The 24017-nt window shown below is 49.6% G+C and overlaps 1 protein-coding gene across 1 annotated transcript in view; it reads left to right on the plus strand.

The window, feature by feature from the left end:
• SLC39A11 (solute carrier family 39 member 11) overlaps positions 1 to 24017 on the plus strand; it is a 61786-nt gene that overhangs the window by 19072 nt on the left and 18697 nt on the right. Inside the window, exon 6 of the mRNA XM_058038679.1 lies at positions 18987 to 19157. Within this exon, the coding sequence (XP_057894662.1) occupies positions 18987 to 19157 (171 nt within the window). The remainder of the gene's footprint in view (positions 1 to 18986; positions 19158 to 24017) is intronic.

The raw sequence follows: 24017 nt of genomic DNA on the forward strand, positions 1-24017 counted from the left end.
CTTTCCTTTCCTTTCCTTTCCTTTCCTTTCCTTTCCTTTCCTTTCCTTTCCTTTCCTTTCCTTTCCTTTCCTTTCCTTTCCTTTCCTTTCCTTTCCTTTCCTTTCCTTTCCTTTCCTTTCCTTTCCTTTCCTTTCCTTTCCTTTCCTTTCCTTTCCTTTCCTTTCCTTTCCTTTCCTTTCCTTTCCTTTCCTTTCCTTTCCTTTCCTTTCCTTTCCTTTCCTTTCCTTTCCTTTCCTTTCCCTCTTTCCTTTCCTTTTTCCTTTCCTTTCCTCCTTCCAGTTTCTTTTCCTCTCCCTTTCTCATTTCCTTTCTCCTTTTCTTTCCTCTCCCTTTCTCATTTCCTTTCTCCTTTTCTTTCCTCTCCCTTTCTCATTTCCTTTCTCCTTTTCTTTCCTCTCCCTTTCTCATTTCCTTTCTCCTTTTCTTTCCTCTCCCTTTCCTTTCTCCCTTTCCTTTCTCCTTTCCTCTCCTTCCCCTCTTGCACTGTCTGCCCCATGAATTATTTATTTCCCAGGATTTCTCTGTGCTGTGCTGCAGGAGTGAAACCCTGGGGTTGTTTCCATTTCTGTCACTCCTGGGGTTATTCCCATTCCTGCCTCTGTCCCTGTGGCCACCCCCAGTCCCAGCTGTCCCCCCTCATTCCAGAGAGTGGAACACGCAGCTCTTTCCTCCTTCATCAGATTTAAGGAAGGAATTAAATGAATTTGGGCGCCTCTTTGGGCTTCCCCAGGGTGTGTTTGGGGTGGGTGCTGGGGACAGCTCCCCTGAGACAGCACAAGTGGCTCTTCCTCCCCTCAACAGCTCTCCAGGAGACACAAATGCAATTGAGCCAATTAATTTTATTTCTCCTTAATTATTTGCTCAAGATTGTGCTTTAAAGCATCACGGGTGCAACTGGGAGCAGATTGATTTGCAGAAATTGGTTTTTCTTTTTCTCCTTTTGCAAGGAGTTGCTCTGCTCCCCTCTTAAATCAGCCTCCTTTATTTACCCACATTGCTTAATTACACATTTTCTAAAAATGCTGCAGATGCTCGGGGTTTCAGCAGCAGCCTGGCTTTTTCCAGAGGGATGGGAGGGTTTTTCCTGCTCCATGCAGGGATGGGAGGATTTTTCCTGAGGTTTGCATCCTCTGAGTCCTTGGGAGGCAGCTGCAGGGGGTTTGGTGTTTTTGGCAGGTGGAAACTTCCCATCTCAGGCACAGTTTAATTTTATTTGGAAGGCAAAGCAGAAGTGCTCAGCCCTGCAGCTCTCAGCAGCTCGAGGTTTTTATGTTTTCATCTCCTTTTAGTTATTGCAGACAATAACAGTGCAAATGGTTTTGGGAATAGAAAATTTCCATTAGGCTTTGTTGCTTTTTTTCCCCCTCTCTCGGGAGAAATGGTGTTAAGGACAATACATTAATTCTTTTATTGTCTTTTCCTTTTTCCCCCCTTTCTTTCTGGTGAAATAAACTGGGTGTTTTCACAAAATACCCCCAGCTTTCCAGGAAAGCTGCTTTCCCCAGGGCTGGCTATTGCAGGCCCGGCTCTGGGGAGGCCCTGGGAACATAATGGGTGTTTTCAAAGTCTAATGGGTACTAAGTGGAATATTTCAGGCTTAATCACTGTTGAATCATTGACCCTTCCTTCATATTTACATCTTTTTAAATCGCTAAAGCTGTGAAAACAAAGGAAAATCCCCAAAGCAGCAGCTGCCTTGTGCTGCCTGGGGAGGGATGGGGGGAAGAGCAGGGATGGGAAATGGGAAATGTGGGAGCTGGGATGGAAATGTGAGAGTTAAGAAGGGAAATGTGGGAGCTGGAATGGGAAATGTGGGAGCTGGGATGGAAATGTGGGAGCCAGGAAGGGAAATAGGGGAGCTGGGATGGGAAATGTGGGAGCTGGGATGGAAATGTGGGAGTTGAGATTGGAAATGTGGGAGCTGGAATGGGAAATGTGGGAGTTGAGATTGGAAATGTGGGAGCTGGGATGGAAATCTGGGAGCCAGGGTGGAAATGTGATAACTGAGATGGAAATGTGGGAGCTAGATGGGTTACAGGGCTGCCAACTTTCCTGATGGATCAGGTAAATTTTTAGTTTTCCTGTAAGGTTCAGCTCCTAAATCCATTTGGATTCATAAACTTATGGATGGAATCATAAATTTAATTGAAAGTGAAGTAAAATTTCAGCCCTTCATCCCAAATCCTTTGGCTTTCCATCACCTGTGTTTGCTGGGCTCTGCTCCAGCCCCTCTCCAGCCTGTCCTGAATAGAAAAAAGATTTTTTTGAGAGTCACTAAAAGCTGCCCGTGCCTGTTGGCTGCCTGGATTAAGGTGTGTGCATCCCTGGGAAATGCAGAATGAGTGGATTTGCCCTGAATTGCACTGAAAACTCTGTCTAGACTGGTTGATGAGTGGGATAATCACCAGGCTTTAATTACTGCAAGGGAGAGAGAATCCAGCCTTGTCTCTGAGAGCTCTGGGCAGGCAAAGGCTGTGCTGGGATGGAGCTCTGGGGTGGTTCCCAGGTGGGGATGGAACCCTCTGGTGTGCTGGTGTTCACAGGGGTCCCGGGACGAGGGAAGAGATGAGGATCTTGACTCCATGTTTGACAAGGCTTGATTTATTAGTTTATGATATATATTATATGAAACGAATAGTATATACTAAGTCTATACTAAAAAAAAAATAGAAGAAAGGATTTTATCAGAAGGAGGAAAGGAAAAAGGAAAGGAAAAGGGAAAGGAAATTTCAAGGAAAGGAAAGGAAATTTCAAGGAATTTTCAAGGAAAGGAAATTGAAAGGAAAGGAAAGGAAATTTCAAGGAAAGGAAATTGAAAGGAAAGGAAAGGAAATTTCAAGGAAAGGAAAGGAAATTTCAAGGAAATTGAAAGGAAAGGAAAGGAAATTGAAAGGAAAGGAAATGGAAAGGAAAGGAAAGGAAATCTTGTGCCTCTCAGAGAGTCCAAGCCAGCTGACTGTGATTGGCCATTAATTAAACACAACCAACATGGACCAATCCCAGATGCACCTGTTGCATCCCACAGCAGCAGATAATCAATGTTTTTCTATTCCTCTGAGGCTTCCCAGCGTCTCAGGAGAAAAATCCTGAGATTTTTCATACAATGTGGCAAAAGGATTTTTCATGAAATGTGTCTGTGACACTCTGGGGTGCCAGGAGTGCCCTGGCTGACTCCTGAACCCCCTGGGCATCCCATGCCGCTGCCTTTCCCAGGTGCTGAATGCAGAGGAAGTGCCAGGGCAGGGCCAGGCAGGGCTGCAGGCCGGGCCTGACCCCGCTGCTGTGTTCTGGGGCAGTTCCCAGAAAGGATTTCCAGGCAGCAGAGCCCCAGGAAACCCGAGCTGTGCCTCAGGGCAGCTGCCTATGGAACAGCTCCTGCTGCTGATTCACGGCCCGGCCCGGCCCCGGGGCTGAGGGGGAGATGCTGCTCCCAACCCTGCTCTGCTCCCCTGCGGCTGGGAGGGCACAGCAGCGTGGGCAAAACCCCAAATCCCCCCTTGGTGCCCAGGCAGGAGCAGCCTCAGGGCCCAGGGAGGGGAGGGAAGGGCGGCAGGGATTGCTCAGCTCCAAAGGAATGGATGAGGAACAGCAGGAGAAGCATCATGTGTGCTGGTCAGCGTCAGGCCAGGGATGGGAGTTTGGATCCTGGAGAGGGATTGTACAGGAGCCTGGAGGGGCAGGACAGGGAGGAACAGCTCCAGACCGATGGGGAGTGGGATGGCATTGATGTGCAGGAGAAATCCTTCCTTGGGAGGGTGAAATCCTTCCCTGTGAGGGCAAAATCTGTCTCTGTGAGGGCAAAATCCATCCCTGGAAGGGCAAAATTCTTCCCTGGAAAGGCAAAATCCATCCCTTGAAGGGTGAAATCCATCACTGGGAGGGCAAAATCCTTCTCTGGGAAGGTGAAATCCATTCGTGGAAGGGCAAAATCCATCCCTGACAGGGTGAAATCCTTCCCTGGGAGGACAAAATCCTTCCCTCTGAAGGCAAAATCCACCCATGGGAGGCCTAAATCTGTCCCTGGAAGGCTGAAATCCTTCCCTGAGAGGGCAAAATTTGTCCCTGGGAGGACAAAATCCATCCCTGGGAAGGCAAAATCCTTCCTTGGGAGGATGAAATCCTTCTCTGTGAGGGCAAAATCTGTTGCTGTGGGGACAAAATTTGTCCCTTGGAGGGTGAAAACCCTTCCCTGAGAAGGCAAAATCCATCCCTAGGAGGGCAAAATCTGTCCCTGAGAGGGCAAAATCCTTCTCTTGGAAGGTAAAATCCATCCCTAGGAGGGCAAAATCTGTCCCTGTGAGGACAAAATTTGTGAGGGCAAAATCCTTCACTTGGAGCACAAAATCCATCCATGGGAGGACAAAATCCATCAGTGGGAAGGCAAAATCCATCCATGGGAGGACAAAATCCATTCCTGTGAGGGCAAACCCCATCCCTGGAAGGGTGAAATCCAACCCTAGAAGGGTGAAATCCCTCCCTTGGAAGGCAAAATCCATCCCTGTGAGTCTGGGGAGGGGCTGGGATGGAATTCCCAGCTTGCAGCACCCTGGGCTGCTGTGAGGTGTTGATGCCCTGGATCATTTCTAATTTCCCTGGTGCCCGTGGTGCCTCTGGCTGCAGCAGTGTGTGAAATCACTGCTGGCACAGCCAGGCCCTGCTGGAATGACTCACTTGGTGTTTGCTGGGCAGTGATTTAGGAGCTGCTGCCCTGGCATCCCTGCCTGGCTGCTCAGGAGCGGCTCCAGACGGATTTCAGTGCTGCAGAAACCTCCCTGTGCTGGCAGCAGCCTCTGTGAGAAATGAAATTTGGTTAAACTCGTTACTCAAACGAGCTGGGAGCTCTGGGGGACCTGCACACAAACCTCAGCACGTAGAAATTATGTTTTTTTTTTTTTTCTCTTTAAATTGGAGCTGCTGCATCACATCTGAGGCCCAGGTGGGGATTTGATCCCCTTGCAGCAGCATCACCCCTTCCTAAGCTCATTCTTTGCTATTTTTTCCTTATTTTTCCCCTCCAAAGGAAGTTTGATGCACCAGAGCTCATTCTTTGCTGTTTTTTTCCTTTTTTATCCCCTCCAAAGGAGGTTTCCATGCACCAGGGCTGCCCCAGGGGCTGCACAGGAGGGGAGGCAGAAGCTGCTCATGCAAAATCTGCTTTTCTCAGTGAGCTGGGGAGATAAAGAGGAGACCAAAAACCCTTGGGAACCAGCACAGAGAGAGGGCAGGAGCTGAATTTTGGGCTTGGCACAGATGCTGGAGGCAGCACATCAGTGGGGCTTGTCCTTAGAGCCAAAAAAATTCCATTTTTCCCTGTTTCTTTTAAAAAAGAAGGGAAACCCTGAGGGAAACCCTGCCCAGCTCTCTCAGCCTGTGGATGATTTTCTCCTCCTTCCCTGAGCAGAAGCAGAGGCTGTGAGGGAGAAATGATGGATCCAAACCCTGGGGATTGATGGGGTCGTTGAGCCAGAGCCTCATGAGTGCATCCAAAAGGTTCATTAAGCCCTTGTAGCTTATATAACATGAAACTCCTGCTTAAAAATGAGTTAAAAAGGGACTGTTGCCCAGTTTTTAACCATCCCAGCCCCTTCCTGAAGTGTTTCAAATGTTTATTGAGCATCCCTGGCAGCCTGGGCTCCTGCTTGGCTTTTATAGCCTGGGCTTTTTCCATCTGCAGGATCTTGGGATCCTTTTCCCCCCTGCAGGACCTGGGATCCTTTTTCCATCTGTAGGAGTTGGGATCATTTTTCCATTTGCAGGAGCAGAGATCCTTTTTGCATCTGCAGGAGTTGGGATCCTTTTCTCTCTCCTACAAGATCTGGGATCCTTTTTCCTCATGCAGGATCTTGGGATCCTTTTCCCTCCTGCAGGATCTGGGATCCTTTTCCCTCCTGCAGGATCTGGGATCCTTTTCCCTCCTGCATGATTTTGGGATCCTTTTCCCTCCTGCAGGATCTGAGATATTTTTTCCATCTGCAGGATCTGGGGTCCCTTTCCCCCCTGCAGGATCCCGGATCCTTTTCCCCCCTGCAGGATCCGAGATCCCTTTCCCTCCTGCAGGATCTGGGATCCCTTTCTCTCCTGTAGGATCTGGGATCCTTTTCCATCTGCAGGATCTGGGATCCTTTTCCCCCCTACAGGATCTGGGATCCCTTTCCCCCCTGCAAGATTTTGGGACCCCTTTCCTCCCTGCAGGATCTGGGATCCTTTTTCCATCTGTAGGAATTGGGATCCTTTTCCCCCCTGCAGGATCTGGGACCCTTTCCACCCTTGCAGAAGTTTGGGATCCTTTTCCCCCCTGCAGGATCTGGGATCCCTTTCCCTCCTGCAGGATCTGGGATCCTTTTCCCCCCTGCAGGATCTGGGATCCTTTTCCCTCCTGCAGGATCTGAGATCCCTTTCCCTCCTGCAGGATCTGGGATCCCTTTCCCTCCTGCAGGATCTGGGATCCCTTTCTCTCCTGTAGGATCTGGGATCCTTTTCCATCTGCAGGAATTGGGATCCCTTTCCCCCCTGCAGGATCTGGGATCCCTTTCCCCGCTGCATGATTTTGGGATCCTTTCCCCCCCTGCAGGATCTGGGATCCTTTTCCCTCCTGCAGGATCTGGGATCCTTTTCCCTCCTGCAGGATCTGGGATCCCTTTCCCCCCTGCATGATTTTGGGATCCCTTTCTCTCCTGCAGGATCTGGGATCCCTTTCCCTCCTGCATGATTTTGGGATCCTTTCCCCCCTGCAGGAGCAGCTTTCCCCTCCCTGAGTGGCCGTTCTGCTGAGATCTGTGCTGTGCTTTCCTTCCCACCTGCTTTCCATTCCCACCCTTCATTCTCCTGGCAGCTCTGGGTGTCCTGAGCCCGTTGTCCGTGGCCAGGCGTCCCCTCTGTGCCCCGGCCCGTGGGATATGGCACAGGATGATGGAAATGCCTCTGCCCTAAAATCAATGCTTCAGTCCCTCCCCCTGCACAGGAAGCTCTCCCAGATGCAGATATTGATTGCTGAGCTAAAAGCCGTGTTTGGATCATGATTGCCCTTTCAGTCGCTGGGGCTGGGGGGTTTGCACCGTAATTGCTGATTAATTCAGTGGGGCTGCTGGGGTTGGAGTCTAATTGTTCTTTAATTCAGTGGGGCTCATGGATTTGTGCTAAACTGCTCTTTAAATCAGTGGGGCTGGGGGGTTCACTTTAATTATGCTTTAATTTAATGGGGTTGGGGGGTTTTATTTTGATTTTTTTTTAAAATTTAGATTTTTGTTTTGATTTTTCCTTTATTGTTATTTTTCCTGTTATTTTCCTTTTTAATTTTCCTTCTTATTTTCCTGTTACTTTTCCTGTTATTTTTCCTGTTATTTTTCCTGTTATTTTTCCTGTTATTTTTCCTGTTATTTTTCCTGTTATTTTTCCTGTTATTTTTCCTGTTATTTTCCCGTTATTTTTCCCGTTATTTTTCCCGTTATTTTCCCGTTATTTTTTTCCTTTATTTTCCTGTTATTTTTTCCTGTTTTTTTCCTGTTATTTTTTCCTGTTATTTTTTTCCTGTTATTTTTTTTCCTGTTATTTTTCCTGCTATTTTTCCTGTTATTTTCCTATTATTTTTCCTTTTAATTTTCCTATTATTTTCCTTTTACTTTTCCTGTTACTTTCCCTATAATTTTTCCTGTTACTTTTCCTATAATTTTTCCTGTTATTTTTAATTTTATTTTTTCTTTTACTTTTCCTTTATTTCCCCTGGTATTTTCCCTGTTATTTTTATTTCACTCATTTTTTTACTTTTTACTTTTTACTTTTATTTTTATTTTCACTTTTGATTGATTTCGATTTCGATTTTCCACGCCCTGCTGCTTTTTCTCATCTCTAACTGTTTGCCAGCCCCAAGCCAAGCCCCTTATCTCTGAACCCGCGTTATCTGCAGGGCCCAGAGCCGAGCAGATCCTGCCCATCTGGGGCTGCTGCAGCAGCTCCGGGCTCACCCCAGCCCCAATTCCACCCTCCTGGGTGATGCTCGGCGATAAAACCCCAACCCCAGAGGGGCAGCAGAGCTGCGATTTCTCCCCTTCAAAGGCTGCCGTGGATGTGTGGCAGCAGATGGTGTGAGCTGCCTGAAAGTCGGCCTGAATTGCCAATTAAGTGTAATTAAAACGGGGCTTATTTATTTGTTTGGCTGCCAAGGGGGCGGCGTCCCTTCCCTTTGAACCAGGGGCTGGGCTCTGGTGCTACCCTGCTCCCAGGGGCTGGGAATCCAGATTTACCCTGGAAATGTTGTGGGGCTTTTCTCAGAAAGAATGGAGGGGATTACAGGGGATGCTGAGATTTTAAATCCATCCTGGAAATGGTTCTGGGGCTTTTCCCAGCCAGGGATTTCAAATTTATCCTGGTTCTGGGGCATTTTCCAGTTAGAATGACAGGAGGTGCTGGGATTTCAAATTCATCCTGGAAATGTTGTGGGGCTTTTTCCAGCCAGGATGGAAGGGATTACAGGAGGTGCTGGGATTTCAGATCCATCCTGGAAATGGTTCTAGGGCTTTTCCCAGCCAGGGATTTCAGATTTATCCTGGTTCTGGGTTTCTTTCCAGCAGAATAGAGGGGATTACAGGAGGCAGAATAGAGGGGATTACAGGAGGTGCTGGGATTTTAAATCCATCCTGGAAATGGTTTGGGGCTTTTCCCAGCCAGGGATTTCAAATTTATCCTGGTTCTGGGTTTCTTTCCAGCAGAATAGAAAGGATTACAGGAGGTGCTGGGGTTTTAAATCCATCCTGGAAATGGTTCTGGGGTTTTTCCCAGCCAGAAGGGAGGAGATTACAGGAGGTGCTGGGATTTCAAATCCATCCTGGAAATGGTTTGGGGCTTTTCCCAGCCAGGGATTTCAAATTTATCCTGGTTCTGGGTTTCTTTCCAGCAGAATAGAAAGGATTACAGGAGGTGCTGGGGTTTTAAATCCATCCTGGAAATGGTTCTGGGGTTTTTCCCAGCCAGAAGGGAGGAGATTACAGGAGGTGCTGGGATTTCAAATCCATCCTGGAAATGGTTGTGGGGCTTTTCCCAGCCAGAATCCCTCTCTGGGGTGGGAAGGGGGGCAGTCCCATCCCAGGAAGAGGCAATTTGGAGGATTATTTTAGTTTTATTTGAAATGGGGCTGGGAAAGGGAAAAATCCCCTGCCCACAGCTGTGGGTTGGAACTGGATGAAGTTAAAGATCTCCTCCAGCCCATGCCATGATTCCATCCCTTCCCAGGTGGGTCTCAGCGCTTCCCCTGGGCACTGAGGCGGCTCAGGGGTGTTGGCTGTGCCCTGGGTGCCCAATCCCTGCAGGATCTCCATCCTTTCCTGCTCCCTGTCCGTGTTTCCCTGCAGTGGGAGCAGAGGAGCAGCAGGAGCAGCCTGGGGTGCAGAGTGGGAGGTTTTTTCCATGGAAAGGCACTTTTGGAGGGATCCTTTATGGGAACACACAGGGAAATGGAACGAGGAGGATTCTGTTCCGTGTGTGTGCTCCCAGCAGCTGAGTCATGCCTGCATTCCCACCTCAGGCTCAGGAGCATCCACTGGGATTCTGAGGAGGGAAAAAACCCCAATTCCTTCTGCCACAGACCCCGGGCATGGCTCAGATCCATGCTTTATATGGAATGGATTCTGGAATGGGTGCTGGGATGGTGGCAGGAACATTTGGGAATGGCAGGAGAAGGCTCTGGGGCTGCTCAGGGGCAGCAGCACCCACCCCATCCCCAGCTCCAGCCTTACCATCCCAGCCTGGTGCTGTGTGCTTCCTCCAGGGGCCTCGTGCTCTGGTTATTCCTGGAGAACAGGCTAAAATCCAATCTGTTTGTCCCTCCACAGGGAGCTGCCATTGATTTTGTGAGTCCAAGGGCTGAGAACAAAGGAGCACTGTGTTTATTTTCCTCAGAAATCGATTCCTTGTTTTATTTCCCCAGCTCTGAGAGGGGCCCCTTGTCCTCCCAGCTGTGTGCCAGCCCCAGAGTGGGAAGCTGGGATGAGGGTGGCAGATCCAGCTGTGCCTCTCCAGATGTGGATTTATCCTAGAGATGAATGGGAGCTGCTGAGCAGCAAATGCAGCCTGAGACTGGAGGAATTCCTTCTAGGAATGGTGTGCAGGGAGAAGGAGCTTTGAACTGCCAGGGGGCAGGGCTGGGTGGGATATTGGGAAGGGAGGATGGAAAAGAACTCCCAGAGATTAAATCCGTGAATGGGGAGAAATGCTGGGCAGGGGGCACAGCTGGAGGGGGTGCAGGTGTTCCTGGGGGTGCAGGAACATTTAGGAGTGGCAGGAATGTTTGGGAATGGCAGGATTCTGTGGGAATGGCAGGAGAAGGCTCTGGGGCTGCTCAGGGGGAGCAGCACCCGCCCCATCCCCAGCTCCATCCTTATCACCCCAGCCTGGTGCTGTGTGGTTCCTTCAGGGGAACCACCTTTTATTTTTATTTTACCTTTTTTTTTTTTTTTTTTTTTTACTTTTATTTTTATAATAAGTAACAAGACCACCAGGGAAGGGCATGGGGAAGGTGAGATAAGGTGGCAATAAATGGATTAAATCCATCAATGCGGAAAAATGGTGGGCAAGGGGCACAGCTGGAGGGGGTGCAGGTGTTCCTGGGGGTGCTGGGATGGTGGCAGGAGCATTTGGGAGTGGCAGGAACATTTGGGAATGGCAGGAGCATTTGGGAGTGGCAGGAACATTTAGGAATGGCAGGAGCATTTGGGAATGGCAGGAGCATTTGGGGATGGCAGGAGCATTTGGGAGTGGCAGGAGCATTTGGGAATGGCAGGAACATTTGGGGATGGCAGGAGCATTTGGGAGTGGCAGGAACATTTGGGAGTGGCAGGAACATTTGGGAATGGCAGGAGCATTTGGGAATGGCAGGAGCATTTGGGAATGGCAGGAGCATTTGGGAATGGCAGGAATGCTTGGGAATGGCAGGAATGTTTGGGAATGGCAGGAACGTTTGGGGATGGCAGGAGCATTTGGGAATGTCAGGAGCATTTGGGAGTGGCAGGAACATTTGGGGATGGCAGGAACATTTAGGAATGGCAGGAACATTTAGGAATGGCAGGAGCATTTGGGAATGGCAGGAATGCTTGGGAATGGCAGGAATGTTTGGGAATGGCAGGAACGTTTGGGGATGGCAGGAGCATTGGGGAATGGCAGGAACGTTTGGGGATGGCAGGAGCATTTGGGAGTGGCAGGAGCATTTGGGAGTGGCAGGAATATTTGGGAATGGCAGGAATGTTTGGGAATGGCAGGAGAAGGCTCTGGGGCTGCTCAGGGGGAGCAGCACCCACCCCATCCCATCCCCTCCCCATCCTTATCACCCCAGCCTGGTGCTGCGTCCTTCCTTAGCAGCCCCTGATAAATCCCACTCTCCTTTTCAAGTGCTTTGGAGTGGTTTTTCCTGCCTTCCCTCAGAGCCTCTCCGTGTCTGATCCCTCTCCCATCAGAGGCTGCTCCCTGCCAAGGCTGGGAGACGTGAGCTGAGGAAATGAGCTGATTAAATTAACTGGGATGTGTAAAATTTCTGCCTCAGATGATTCAGCCGAGCCCTTCATCTGCTGGGAGCTCTTTGAGGAGCTCTGGGAGGGGAGCAGGAGCTCGTTTGCTCGCAGGACCTGGTGCATGTAATGACACCGAGCGTGCTGCTGCTGCTCCTGGCCCTGAATTAATCCTCAAACAGGGAGCTGGGAGGTCAGGGAGGCTCTGGGAATGAGCTCTGTGTGCTGCCAGCAGCACCTCGGCTGGGCCACGTGTTGGCACCACGTGCTGTGTCACCCCTGGTGTTATTTGGAATTTTTTATTTCGATTTTCCTTTATTTTTATTTTCCCTGTTATTTTTTTCCCCATTATTTCTTTCCCTGTTTTTTTTTTTCCCCTGGGTGATGTTTGGGGGTCAAGCTCTGCGTGATGTTTTGAGGAGGAATTTGGGTGTTGAGCTCTGGTTGATGTTTGAGAAGGGGTTTGGGGGTTGAGCTCTGGGTGATTTTTTTTTTGTGCTGGGATTTAGAAATTGTCCTCCAAGTGACATTCAGGAGGAATTTGGGTGTTGGGCTCTGGGTGATGTTTGAGGACGAATTTGGGGGTTGAGCTCTGGGTGAGTTTTTTGTGGTGGGATTTGCTCCAAGTGACATTCAGGTGGAATTTGAGTTTTGGGCTCTTGGTGATGTTTGGGGTGGGATTTGGGGGTCAGACTCTGAGTGATGTTTTGAGGAAGAATTTTGGTGTTGGACTGTGGTTGATGTTTGAGGAGGGGTTTGGAGGTTGAGCTCTGAGTGATGTTTGGGATGGGATTTGGGTGTTGTCCTCCAAGTGACATTCGAGGAGGAATTTGGGTGTTGGGCTCTCAGTGATGTTTGGGTTGGGATTTGGGGGTCAAACTCTGGGTGATATTTGGTGTGGGATTTGGGTGTTGAGCTCTCAGTGATTTTTTTTGTGGTGGGATTTGCTCCAGGTGCCATTGATGAGGAGTTTGTGTGTTGAGCTCCCTGTATTTGGTGACTGGGACCCCAGTTTGGTGCAGGAGGGAGCTTTTGGGGCTAGTGCTGGTTCTCCAGCACCCTGCAGGCTCCAGCCAGACCCCAGAATAACCCATGGGAACAAGGGGCAGTCAGTTCTGCTGAAGGGTACATCCTTTTCTGGGAGCTCCTGTGCTGCCCCAAACAAACCCTGACTCTTTGTTTATATTCCTCTAAAAGCCTCAGCGCAGGCAGGCACCTCTTTGATCTGCCAAAAATGTTGGAAAATGATTTTTTTTCCGTGTTGGGTCTGCAGTCACACCCTGCACAGGGGGGTCCTGGTGTCCCATTCCCACTGAATGCCAGGGCTCTGGAGCATGGGAAGCCTGTGCTCTTCTGCTCAAGCACCCTGAGCCTTCCTAGCAGTAAATAAAAGCTATTTTTAAAAAGAAATCCTTATTTTGACCATAGTTGGGCAGCTCCACGGAGCCTCTTTTGCAGCATTTTTGTTGTCTGAGTGCAACCTTCCCAAGGATTTGGTTTGGGGGCTCATTCCCAGCTTTTCCCTGGCTTGTAGCTTTGGTGGGATCCCACCTGCCAGAGGTGTGGAATTCCCAGGATTTCACCTGCTTGGAAGAGCCTGTGGGATGCAGCTCTCCCTGTACCTACAAGACATGCTGTGCTTAATTACTGGCACTAATTAAAACCTCTTCTGGAGGTGGCAGATAAGAGCAGCAGCAGCAGCGCAGTTTCCTGTGTGGCAGCAGATGCTCCCGAACACCCATCTGCTCCTCGCCTTCCCAGCCCCTTCTGTGCTCCCTGGAATTCCTCCTGCAGTGGGGAAAGGACGGGGAAAACAAGGATGGGGAGCTTTGGAGGAGGAGGTGGCAGCAGGGAAAGGATTTGGCTGCTCAGGGGCACTTGGAGAGCAGTGGCACTGATGGGTTCAGCCCCAGGAGATGCCAGAATTCCTTGGGAAAAAGGCTTTAAAAATAGAGAGAGTTAAGGGAAGATATGGCTGGAATCCTTGGAAAAAAAAGGATTTAAAGCAGGGAAAGTTAAGGGAAGACAAGGATGGAGTCCTTGGAAAAAAAACCCTTAAAAAGCAGGGGAAGGAATGATGGAATCTTTGGGAAAAGCCTTTAAGAAACAGGAAAAGCTGAGGGGAAACAGGGCTGGAATCTTTGGAAAAAACCTTTAAAACAAGAAAAGCTGAGGGAAGGCAGGAGTGGAATCTTTGGAAAAAGCCTTTAAAAAACAGGAAAGGCAGAGGGAAGAAAAGGGTGGAATTGTTGGAAAAAAACTTTAAAACAGGGAAAGCTGAGTGGAAGCAGGGGTGGAATTCTTGAAAAAAAGCCTTTAAAAACCAGGAAAAACTAAGGGGAGATATGGCTGGAATCCTTGAAAAAAAGGACTCTGAACTCCAGGGCTTAGGAGAGGTTGAAGCCAGGGCTAAATGTGAGGAGAAGGCCTCTGGAGCCTAGGAGATGGTAAAGCCAGGCCTAAAAGTGAGGAGAAGGACTCTGGGGCCTAGGAGATGGTAAAGCCAGGCCTAAAAGTGAGGAGAAGGGCTCTGGAGCAGGTGTGGAGAACCAGAAAGCTCCATGGATGTGGGTTTGGGAGCTGAGGCAGTGCAGGAGCTCAGAGTCAACAGAGCCTCGGTGTGTTTGTGCACCAAAGCTGAGCTCAGGGCTAATGCAAACAGTTTTCATTAAGGAATAATCAAAAATAAAAAGCCATTTCACATGCTGATAAGGAGGCAGTTGATTTTTTTTCACTTCAGCAGCAGTTTAAGCCACGCTCAAAGCCATTTATCTTTTCTCCAGCGCTGGCTGCAGAGGATATGAAAAATGCAGCAGGCTGCTCGTATGTAATTAAACTTTTGGCAGAATCTTTGCCCCGCAGCTTTACTGAGAAATTCAATAATGACAAATCGAGTGGAATATCTAAAGGACTTTTTGTGAACAAGATTTAAAATAATGTCTGTGGCACGGGGAGTTGTTTGCCACCTAATTGTCTTGGCACGGCTGCGGGAGCAGCCTGTCTGTGGTGTCAGCTCTTCTTCACAGCCCGGCCCTTGTTCTGCTCTTATCTCCCCTCCAATTTGCCATTGAGGCTTTGCTGACTGCCAGCCAAGCCCGTGCTTATCCCTAATGAGTGTTTTGTTCCCCCAGCCCCGTTTCCAGCTGGGAATGCTCCTGCCTGTCCCGAGCTGGCAGCGGTGCCGTGGCTGCTCTGTAATTATCCTTTCCTTTTTATCCTCTGTGCCAGCAGCACTTGGAGCCCATCCCTTGAGCCGGCTCTGTGTGACACTGAAAACGATGCCGGGATTGTCTCCCTGCTTTTGGTGTTGCTGCCTTTATCCCTGGCTAATCCCGGGATCATTTACAGGAGAGGGGATTTTGTGTTCAGGCTGGCCCACCAAGCCCTCCTCAGCACTTCCCCTGGAAAATCTGCACCAATTCTTTTCCATTCCCACAGGTTTTCCCTGTTTTCCTCACCCCTGTGGCATCTCCCCCATCCTTTGTTGCTACTGGCATGGTGGGGTTCAGATCTCCTCGGAAAAGGCAATTCTTTATTATTATATTATTATTATTTATTATTATTATTAGTAATATTATTATTCCCCCTAATAGGACCATGCAGACGAATTAAAAATAATATATAAAATAATCATTAATGAGGTATCTGATAGAACTGAGGAGGTGGCAGTGAAGTGACAGAGCTGGGCTGGGCTTTTGTTTTTTTTGGTTGGTTTAAAGCTGAAAGAGAGGAGGTTTAGGTGGGATGTTGGGAAGGAATTCCTGCCTGGCAGGATGGGGAGGATGGAAAAGAATTCCCAGAGAAGCTGTGGCTGCCCCTGCATCCCTGGAATTGTCCAAGGCCAGGCTGGAGCAGCCTGGGACAGTGGGAGGTGTCCCTGTGGCACTGGATGGGCTTTGAGGTCCCTTCCCACCCAAATAATTCCATAATTATGGGCACTGCTCCCCTGGGCACTTCCATCTCTGCTTAAACCTGTGGGCTCTAATGTTTTTATTAATTTATTTTAAAATTAATTTAATTAATGTGCGAGGAGAGTTTTTGAGCTGAAGGCACCTTTGGAATGAAAGGAGCAGCAGGTGGCTTTGTGTGGTGGGAATGGCCGGAGGAGAGAACGAGAGGAATTGTGGAGAGCCAGAGCTGAGCTGCTCATCCTGTGACACTGGGTGGGCTTTGAGGTGCCTTCCCCCAAACCATTCCAGAATTCCATGAAAATCTGGTGTTTTATGGAACACTTGGAGCTTTCTGGGGTTTTGTCACTTGCAGGGAACTCCTTGCCTGCCCCGAATCCCTTTATCCCCTCCCTGGAATCCCTTTGGTGCCTCAGGGGGATTCCTGCTCTTTCAATGCCCAATTTCATTTACCAGCAGACCTAAAGTCTATTTGTAAAATCAAGTATCGTTTTCCATTTGTCAGTCAGTGGAATCCTTCCCATTGTTCCTTTTATCTCCCAGTGCTGGTTTTATCAATGTTTGTAAAGACAAATCTGCCATTCCTCTGTCTGCATCCCCATTCCAGCCTGCAGCCCCACAGGGCCGTGGTGACCCCATAACCATTTTCTGGGGGTCAGCCTGGACAGGGATGAGCTGTTTGTGGGGACAGGGGACGTGTGCTGTGAAAAACGCCAATCGCTTGTTTTTCAAATTTTAAAAGTTTTATAGTAATAAAATGGTTATAAAAATAGCAGTACAATTAGAGTAATAATAATGTGGACAAATTGAATTAGGACAATATGAGACAATAAAGACAAAGAGTTATGGACGGTCCAGATACCTTTTTCTGGGCAAAGTAAGTCCGAAAAAGGTTAACAGGTAAGTTAGGTAAAAAAAGGTAAGTCCGAAAAAGGTTAATCCGAAGAGGATTAACCCTTAAAAGCAATAGCCTGTTGCATATTCATACACCTCATCCACGATGCACAAATTCCATTCAAACATAGGATTCTGTCTGGGCAGTGTCAGCTTCTTCCTCATAATCCTAAATCATAATTCTAAATCTTCAGGGCTGAGGACACAGGAAGAAGTTCATTTCTTCTGATAAGAGAGCAATAAATTCTCTTTCTCTGAGAGATTCAGGTGTCCTGGGGCTGCTATCTCAGTCCTTTCTTTAAAAAAAGTATCCTACATAGCATCGTTTCTATTTTAACATTTTTTATAACCTAAAACTATATTTACCACAGGACTTAAGAGAATCAATGCAGCATCACTTTCTAATACAACACATATAACATTCAATTGAATACTTGCAAAAAGCCAATCACAAAACCAGGCATTTTCCACACGTGCCAAGCAATTGCATGCCCCCAGCGCCGTGCCAGGAGCAGGGATTGCATCCCGAGGTGGCACCGCCTTGGCTGCCCCTGTGCCAGGGCTGCCAGCATTCCCACAGAGCCCTGGCCAGCCTGGCATCTGTTTGTCCTTGTTGTGCTTCAAGCTAAATATTTATCCTTGTCCCCACGGGCTGAGGCTCTGCCACCGAACGTCACAGCCCGGGGGTGGCCTCTGGGGACAGCCAGCTCCTCTGCGTGGCCGTGACAAGGACAATATTTGCCTGGGCAGCAGCATCTTGCTGTGTTTGCAGAGGGGTGGTGGCAGTGGCTCTGTGCTGGGGCCAGCCAGGGGTGTGCTGCTGTCACCTGTGACACCAGGGAATGCACCTGCTGCTGCCCGGGGGGAGCTGTGGCTCTCACCTGCTTTATGGCACCAAAAATCCCCCCCCAAATTCCCCAAAATTCCCCCCAAAATCCCTCCCAAATCCCCCCAAAATCCTTTAAAAATTCCAAAAACATTTCCCCCAAAATCCCCCCAAAAGATCCCCCCAAAAGATCCCCCAAAATTCCCCCCAAAATTTCCCCCCAAAATTCCCAAAAAATTCCCCAAAACCCCCCCCCCAAAAAAATTCCCCCCAAAATTCCCTAAAAATTCCCCAAAAATCCCCCCCAAAATTCCCCCCCAAAATTTCCCCCCAAATCCCCCAGAATTCCCCCCAAAATCCAGGGGCTGTGGCCCCAGCTGTGCCAGGGGAGGCTCAGGCTGGGATTTCCTCCTGGGAAAGGTGGGCAGGTGATGGAAGGGGCTGCTCACGGAGGTGTCACCACCCCTGGGGGTGGCCAAGGAACCTCTCAGAGCTCTGGGGACGAGGTGGGCACCGGTCAGGGGTTGGACCCGATGATCCTGGAGGGCTTTTCCAAGGAGGGTGGTTCTGTGAGAACACCTCCAGTTCTTGTTTTGTGAGGACACCTCCAGGTCTGGCTTTGTGAGAGCACCTTTAGTTCTTGCTTTGTGAGAACATCTTCACCTCTTGCTGTGTGAGAGCACCTTCAGTTCTTGATTAATGGAAACACCTTCAGTTCTTGTTTTGTGAAAGCACCTTCAGTTCTTGTTTTGTAAAACACCTCCAGTTCTTGCTTTGTGAGAACACCTTCAGCTCTTGCTTTGTGAGAACACCTTCAGCTCTTGATTTATGAAAACACCTTCAGTTCCTGCTTTGTGAGAGCACCTCCAGTTCTTGCTTTATAAGAACTCCTTCAGGTTTTTGCTTTGTGAAAACACCTTCAGTTCTTGCTCTGTGAGAACACCTTCAGCTCTTGATTTATGAAAACACTTCCAGTTCTTGATTTATGAGAACATCTTCAGTTCTTGCTATATAAGAACATCTCCAGTTCTTGTTTTGTGAGAGCACCTTCAGTTCTTCAGTTCTTTATGAGAACACCTTCAGCTCTTTCTTTGTTAGAGCACCTTCAGTTGTTGCTGTGTGAGAACACCTCCAGTTCTCGATTTATGAAAACACCCTCAGTTCTTGTTTTATGAGAACACCTCCAGTTCTTGCTTCTGTTCTTGCTGTGCTGCCTGTATTGCTGTTTTGGGCAGCCTGCAGCTGCCTGGTTTTGTGTCACAGCTCAGTGTTGGTGACACCTCTGCCTTCCCAAGGTGACATCCCTGCATTTGCAGCATCCCCGTGGTGCTCAGGTCCTTGATTGGCTCTGGGGTCACACACTGGGATGGGTGATGTGCCAGGGCAGCTCTGGCATCCCACCAGAATCGTTTCAGACACCTCCCAGACAAAAAAACCTTGGAGCAGGAGGGAGAATTTGATAATTCCAGAGGGGAGAATGGAGAATTGCAGTGTCTGAGTGTCAGATCCTGGACTGGGAGCTGTGCCTGGGGGAGCTGAGCTCATTTCTTGCCCTGGGTGCGGGGAATCCCCTGCTCTGATCGGTTTTATTCCTTTTCTTTGCTTTTTCCTTCTGGAAGGGAAGCAAGAGCTGCCCAGCTGTGCCCACCTTGGCTGACCCCGATGTTCTCTATCCCCACCTTGGCTGTCCCTGAAATTTCCTGTCCCTTCCTTGGCTGACCTTGATATTTTCTGTCCCCTCCCTGGCTGACCCTGGTGTTTTTTGTCCCCTCCTTGGCTGACCCTGATATTTTCTGTCCCCTCCCTGGCTGACCCTGATATTTTCTGTCCCCTCCCTGGCTGACCCTGCTGTTCCCTGTCCCCAGACAAGGCTGAGAACGGGGAGCCCTACCAGAGGAGGAGAGGAGCGGGGTCCCCCCTGCCCGAGAGCCCCCCAGCATTCCCAGCAGCCCAGGACGGAGCCCCCCTGGCCAGGAGCAGCAGCTGGAGGAGGATTTTGCTGATGATCCTGGCTATCACCATCCACAACATCCCAGGTGAGCCCATCCCTGCTCGCATCCCGCTCCTCCCTGGCACCCCCGGCAGATGGCACGGGCTGAGTGGGCGCCTTTGGCCGCGATTTCTGTGCCACATTTGGTGGGGCTGAGCCACGTGAGGCCTTGGCAGCAGCAGAACTCGTGGGGAGGGGGCTGGGGGGAGCCTGGAGCAGCTGCAGCCTGCCTGGTGCCAGCCCAGCGTGGGTGGGAGCTGGAGCTCCCTGCGAGGGTGGGGAGGGTGGCAAACCCTGCAGACCCTGCTCCCTTTAGCTTCTCTGTGATCACAATCTGCAGAGATTCTTTATTTCCCCAGGCATAGGTGGATGGGGAGGGGTGACAAACCCTGCTCCCTTTAGCTTCTCTGTGATCACAATCTGCAGAGATTCTTTATTTCCCCAGAAAAGGGTGAATTGGGAAGGTGACAAACCCTGCTCCCTTTTAGCCTCTCTGTGATCAGAATCTGCAGGAGAATCTGCAGAGATTTCTTTATTTCCTGAGGTAAGGGTGGATTGGGAAGGTGACAAACCCTGCAAACCCTTTTAGCCTCTGTCTGTGTGATCAGTCTCTGCAGTTGGGGTTTATTTCCCCAGGCAAAAGTGGATTGGGAGAGGTGACAAACCCTGCTCCCTTTTAGCCTCTCTCTGATCAGTCACTGTAGGAGAATCTGCTTTTGGGGTTTATTTCCTGAGGCAAGGGTGGATTGGGAAAAATGACAAACCCTGCTCCTCTCTCTCTGTGATCAGTCTCTGCAGGAGGATCTGCTGTTGGGGTTTATCTTCTGAGGAAAGGGTAAATGTGGAAGGTGGCAAACCCTGCTCCCTTTTAGCCTCTCTGTGTCATCAGCTTCTGCAGGCCAATCTGCTTTCTGGGTTTATTTCCTGAGGCACAGGTGGATGGGGAGAGGTGACAAACCTGCTCCCTTTTAGCCTCTCTGTGATCATTCTCTACAGGAGAATCTGCAGTTGAGTTCATTTCCCGAGGAGAGTGCATTGGGAATGGTGACAAACTCTGCTCCCTTCAGTCTCTCTCTGTCTGTGATCATTCTCTACAGGAGAATCTGCAGTTGGGGTTCATTTCCCGAGGCACAGGTGGATGGGGAGAGGTGACAAACCCCGCTCCCTTTAGCCTCTCTGTGTCTGTGATCAGTCTCTGCTTTTGGGGTTGATTTCCCCAGGCAAGGCTGGATTTGGGCAGTGGGTGGGAAATCCTGGAGCTGCAGGTCCTGGAGGGCTCAGTGCTGCCAGGCTGGGCTGTGTGGGGCTGGCAGAGCAGATCAAAGGATGAGCAGGTCAGTTTGGGATGTTCAGCTCCTCTGCAATTCATGGGGATGTTGGAAGTAAAGCAAGGCAGCCTTTTTAGGGCATTTCTCCTGGTTCCTTCCTCCCTCCTCCTCCTCCTCCTCCTCTCCTTCCCTTTCTCTCTTCTCTGCTTTGGGCCTGGCTCAGGCTGGGTGGGTGCAAGAAAAGCTTCTGGACCTGTAAATCTGGGGAGAAACCATGAAGATTTTGGGGAGAAACCATGAAGATTTTGGGAAGAGCTGTGTTTCATTGGGTACTGGCAGCGTGGAGCTGCTGGGCTCGGGGCTCCATTATACCCTCACACATCATTTTGTCCCTCACACATCCCACATCTGAGTGCCTTTATCCACCCTCCGTCCCTCAGGGGTGTGCTGTGAGCAATCCCAGCTCCTGGCAGTGACAGAATCCAAGGGAGCACACTCGGATCTCCTGGCTGTTCCCTCCTCCAGCCCTTCCTGCTGCTCCTGGGTGGGAACTGCCTCTTCCAGGGCCTGCAGCTGCCTGGGGCTGCCTGATCCTGATAAGGAGCTGGGGGTTAATGATTTGCTGCTCTCCCTGCATCACCAGCACGAGCTGTTCCTGGGCATCGACCTGCTCCAGTTTGTCAGCAGCAGCAGCAAAACATTTCTGCCTCCTCCTCCTCCTCCTCATGCTCCTCATGCCTCTTTCTTTTTTGTTAATTAATTCCAGGGGGATAATTGGGGTGCTGTAGTTCAGCTCTCCAGGTGGTGCTGGGAGAGGAAGGGGCCTGGCAAGGAAAGGTGAGGAAGGAGCTTTAAATGAGCCACACACCAAAAAAAAAACCCCAAACAAACAAACAAAAAACCAACCAACCTTTTGTTGGAATTGTTCTGGGGACTTGGAGCCCTAAAGGGGATGAGTTCCCTTTTGTTGGAATTGTTTTAGGGACTTGGAGCCCCAAGATGGATGAGCTCCCCTTTATTGCCAGCAGGGAATCGTTTTAGGGACTTGGAGATGTCCCTAAGGGGGATGAACTCCCTTTTATTGGAATTATTTTGGGGACTTGGAGCCCGAAAGGGGATGAGCTCCCCTTTTATTGGAACTGTTTTATACAATTGGAATTGTTTTATTGGAATAGTTCTATAAAATCAGGTGGACTTTTTACAAAACGAGGTGGAATTCTATAAAATTGGGTGGAATTCTTTCAAATCGGGCAGAGTTCTTTAAATTCAGGTGGAATTCTTTAAAATTATGTAGAGTTCTTTAAATTCCACGGGAATAGAATTAATGGAACTTGGAGATTCCCTGAGGGGGATGAGCTCCCCTTTTATTGGAATTGTTTTAGGGACTTGCAGCCCTAAAGGGGATGAGCTCCCCTTTTATTGGAATTGTTTTATGGGCCTGGAGATTCCCTGAGAGGGATGAGCTCCCCTTTTATTGGAATTGTTTTAGGGACTTGGAGATTCCCTAAAATGAATGAGGCTCCCCTTTATTGCCAGGGAATTGTTTTAGGGACTTGGAGCCCCAAGAATGGATGAGCTCCCCTTTTATTGGAATTGTTCTATACAATTGGAATTGTTCTATTGGAATTGTTCTATAAAATCAGGTGGATTTCTTTAAAAACCAGGTGGAATTCTTTCAATTCAGGTGGAATTCTTTCAAATTAGGTGGGGTTCTTTAAATTCCACTGGAATGGAATTAATGGAACTTGGAGATTCCCTAAGGGGGATGAGCTCCCCTTTTGCTGGAATTGTTTTAGGGACCTGCAGCCCTAAAGGGGATGAGCTCCCCTTTTATTGGAATTATTTTGGGGACTTGCAGCCTGGTTTTGGGCCTCTGTCTCTGTTTTCAGGCTGGGAGCAGCTTCTGGAGGAGGGGAGGGGATGGGACCCCCAGGCCCTGGGTGTTTGTGGGGAAAGGTTGGATCATTTGAGAGCTGGGAATGCCAATGGAAAGGATAAATTGATAATGACAGGAGGTGCCAAACTGCAGGCTCTCGCTGCTAATTAATATTCATAGACGCCAGCTTTAGCAGAACATTAATTATGTATTTAATCAAGCCCTGTTTATTCTGGTTTTGCTTTGTACCTTGGGTGGCTGTTAAGCCGAAGACTTCAGATTAATTAAAATGTTACTGCTGTACCACAAATAACAATTAGTGAGGTGTGAGCTGAGCAGCTCTGCCTTGGTGTGGGGAGGGGAGGGAACACCCAGGACCCCTCAGAACCCCCCAGGACCCCCCAGGACCCTCCCTGCCACCAGGGCTGGATTCTGGGGTGCTCCTGGGGGGCTCTGCCCTGCTCCCAGCTCTGCTGCCTGGTTTCAGGCTGCTGCAGGAGCCCCCCTGATCCTGGGCTGCATTTGGGGCTGGGGGTGAAGGGAAGGGGCTGTGGAGCAGATTCTGGGCTGGATTTGGGGTTGGGGATGAAATGAGGGGATTCTGGAGCAGATTTGGGGCTGGATTTGGGGTTAGGGATGGAATGAAGGGGTTCAGGAACAGCTCCTGGGCTTGATTTGGGTTTGGGGATGAAATGAGGAGGTTCTGGAGCAGCTACTGGGCTGAATTTGGGGCTGTGGAGCAGATTCTGGGCTGGATTTGGAGTTGGGGATGAAATGAGGGCATTCTGGAGCAGATTTGGGGCTGTGGAGCAGGTTTGGGCTGGATTTGGGGTTTAGGGGTGAAATGAGGGGGTTCTGGAGCACATTTGGGCTGGATTTGGGGCTGTGGAGCAGATTTGGGCTGGATTTGGGGTTTAGGGGTGAAATGAGGGGTTCTGGAGCAGATTTGGGCTGGATTTGGGGTTTAGGGATGAAATGAGGAGGTTCTGGAGCAGATTTGGGCTGGATTTGGGGCTGGGGGTGAAATGAGGAGGTTCTGGAGCAGCTCCTGGGCTGAATTTGGGGCTGTGGAGCACATTTGGGCTGGATTTGGGGTTTAGGGGTGAAATGAGGGGATTCTGGAGCAGATTTGGGCTGGATTTGGGGATGGGGGTGAAATGAGGGGGTTCTGGAGCAGCTCCTGGGCTGAATTTGGGGCTGTGGAGCAGATTTGGGCTGGATTTGGGGTTTAGGGGTGAAATGAGGGGTTCTGGAGCAGATTTGGGCTGGATTTGGGGTTTAGGGATGAATTGAGGGGTTCTGGAGCAGCTTTGGGCTGCAGGGAGGGGCTGTGGAGCAGATTTGGGCTGGATTTGGGTTTGGCTATGAAATGAGGGGGTTCTGGAGCAGCTTTGGGCTGCAGGGGGATCCGAGCAGGCCCAGGCTCCGTGCTGTGCTGGCAGATTGCAGTTCCTGCAGGAAAGGGAGGTGATTTCCAGGCTGCTGCTTTGTCATTAGCAGAAATTGATTGGATTCCCCCTCGTGGGGACGGGGCTGGGGCTCCCCAGGGAAGGGCAATGAGTGCCAGATTGCATCTCAATTACCAGCAGCTCTTGATCCTTGATATGAAAATTCTCCCAGCCCCATTGAAAACGCTGGGAACGCTCATTTGGAATTATCTTTGGTGGGGCTGCTGAAGCTGAGGCTGTTTTCCAATTGTTGCCTTTAATGAGGGTTTGGGGGCCTGCTGGGGCTCAGCAGAGCCACTTTGGCTGCTCCCATC

Source organism: Melospiza georgiana, chromosome 21 (assembly GCF_028018845.1).
Source record: "Melospiza georgiana isolate bMelGeo1 chromosome 21, bMelGeo1.pri, whole genome shotgun sequence".
Taxonomy (NCBI): Eukaryota; Metazoa; Chordata; class Aves; order Passeriformes; family Passerellidae; genus Melospiza; species Melospiza georgiana.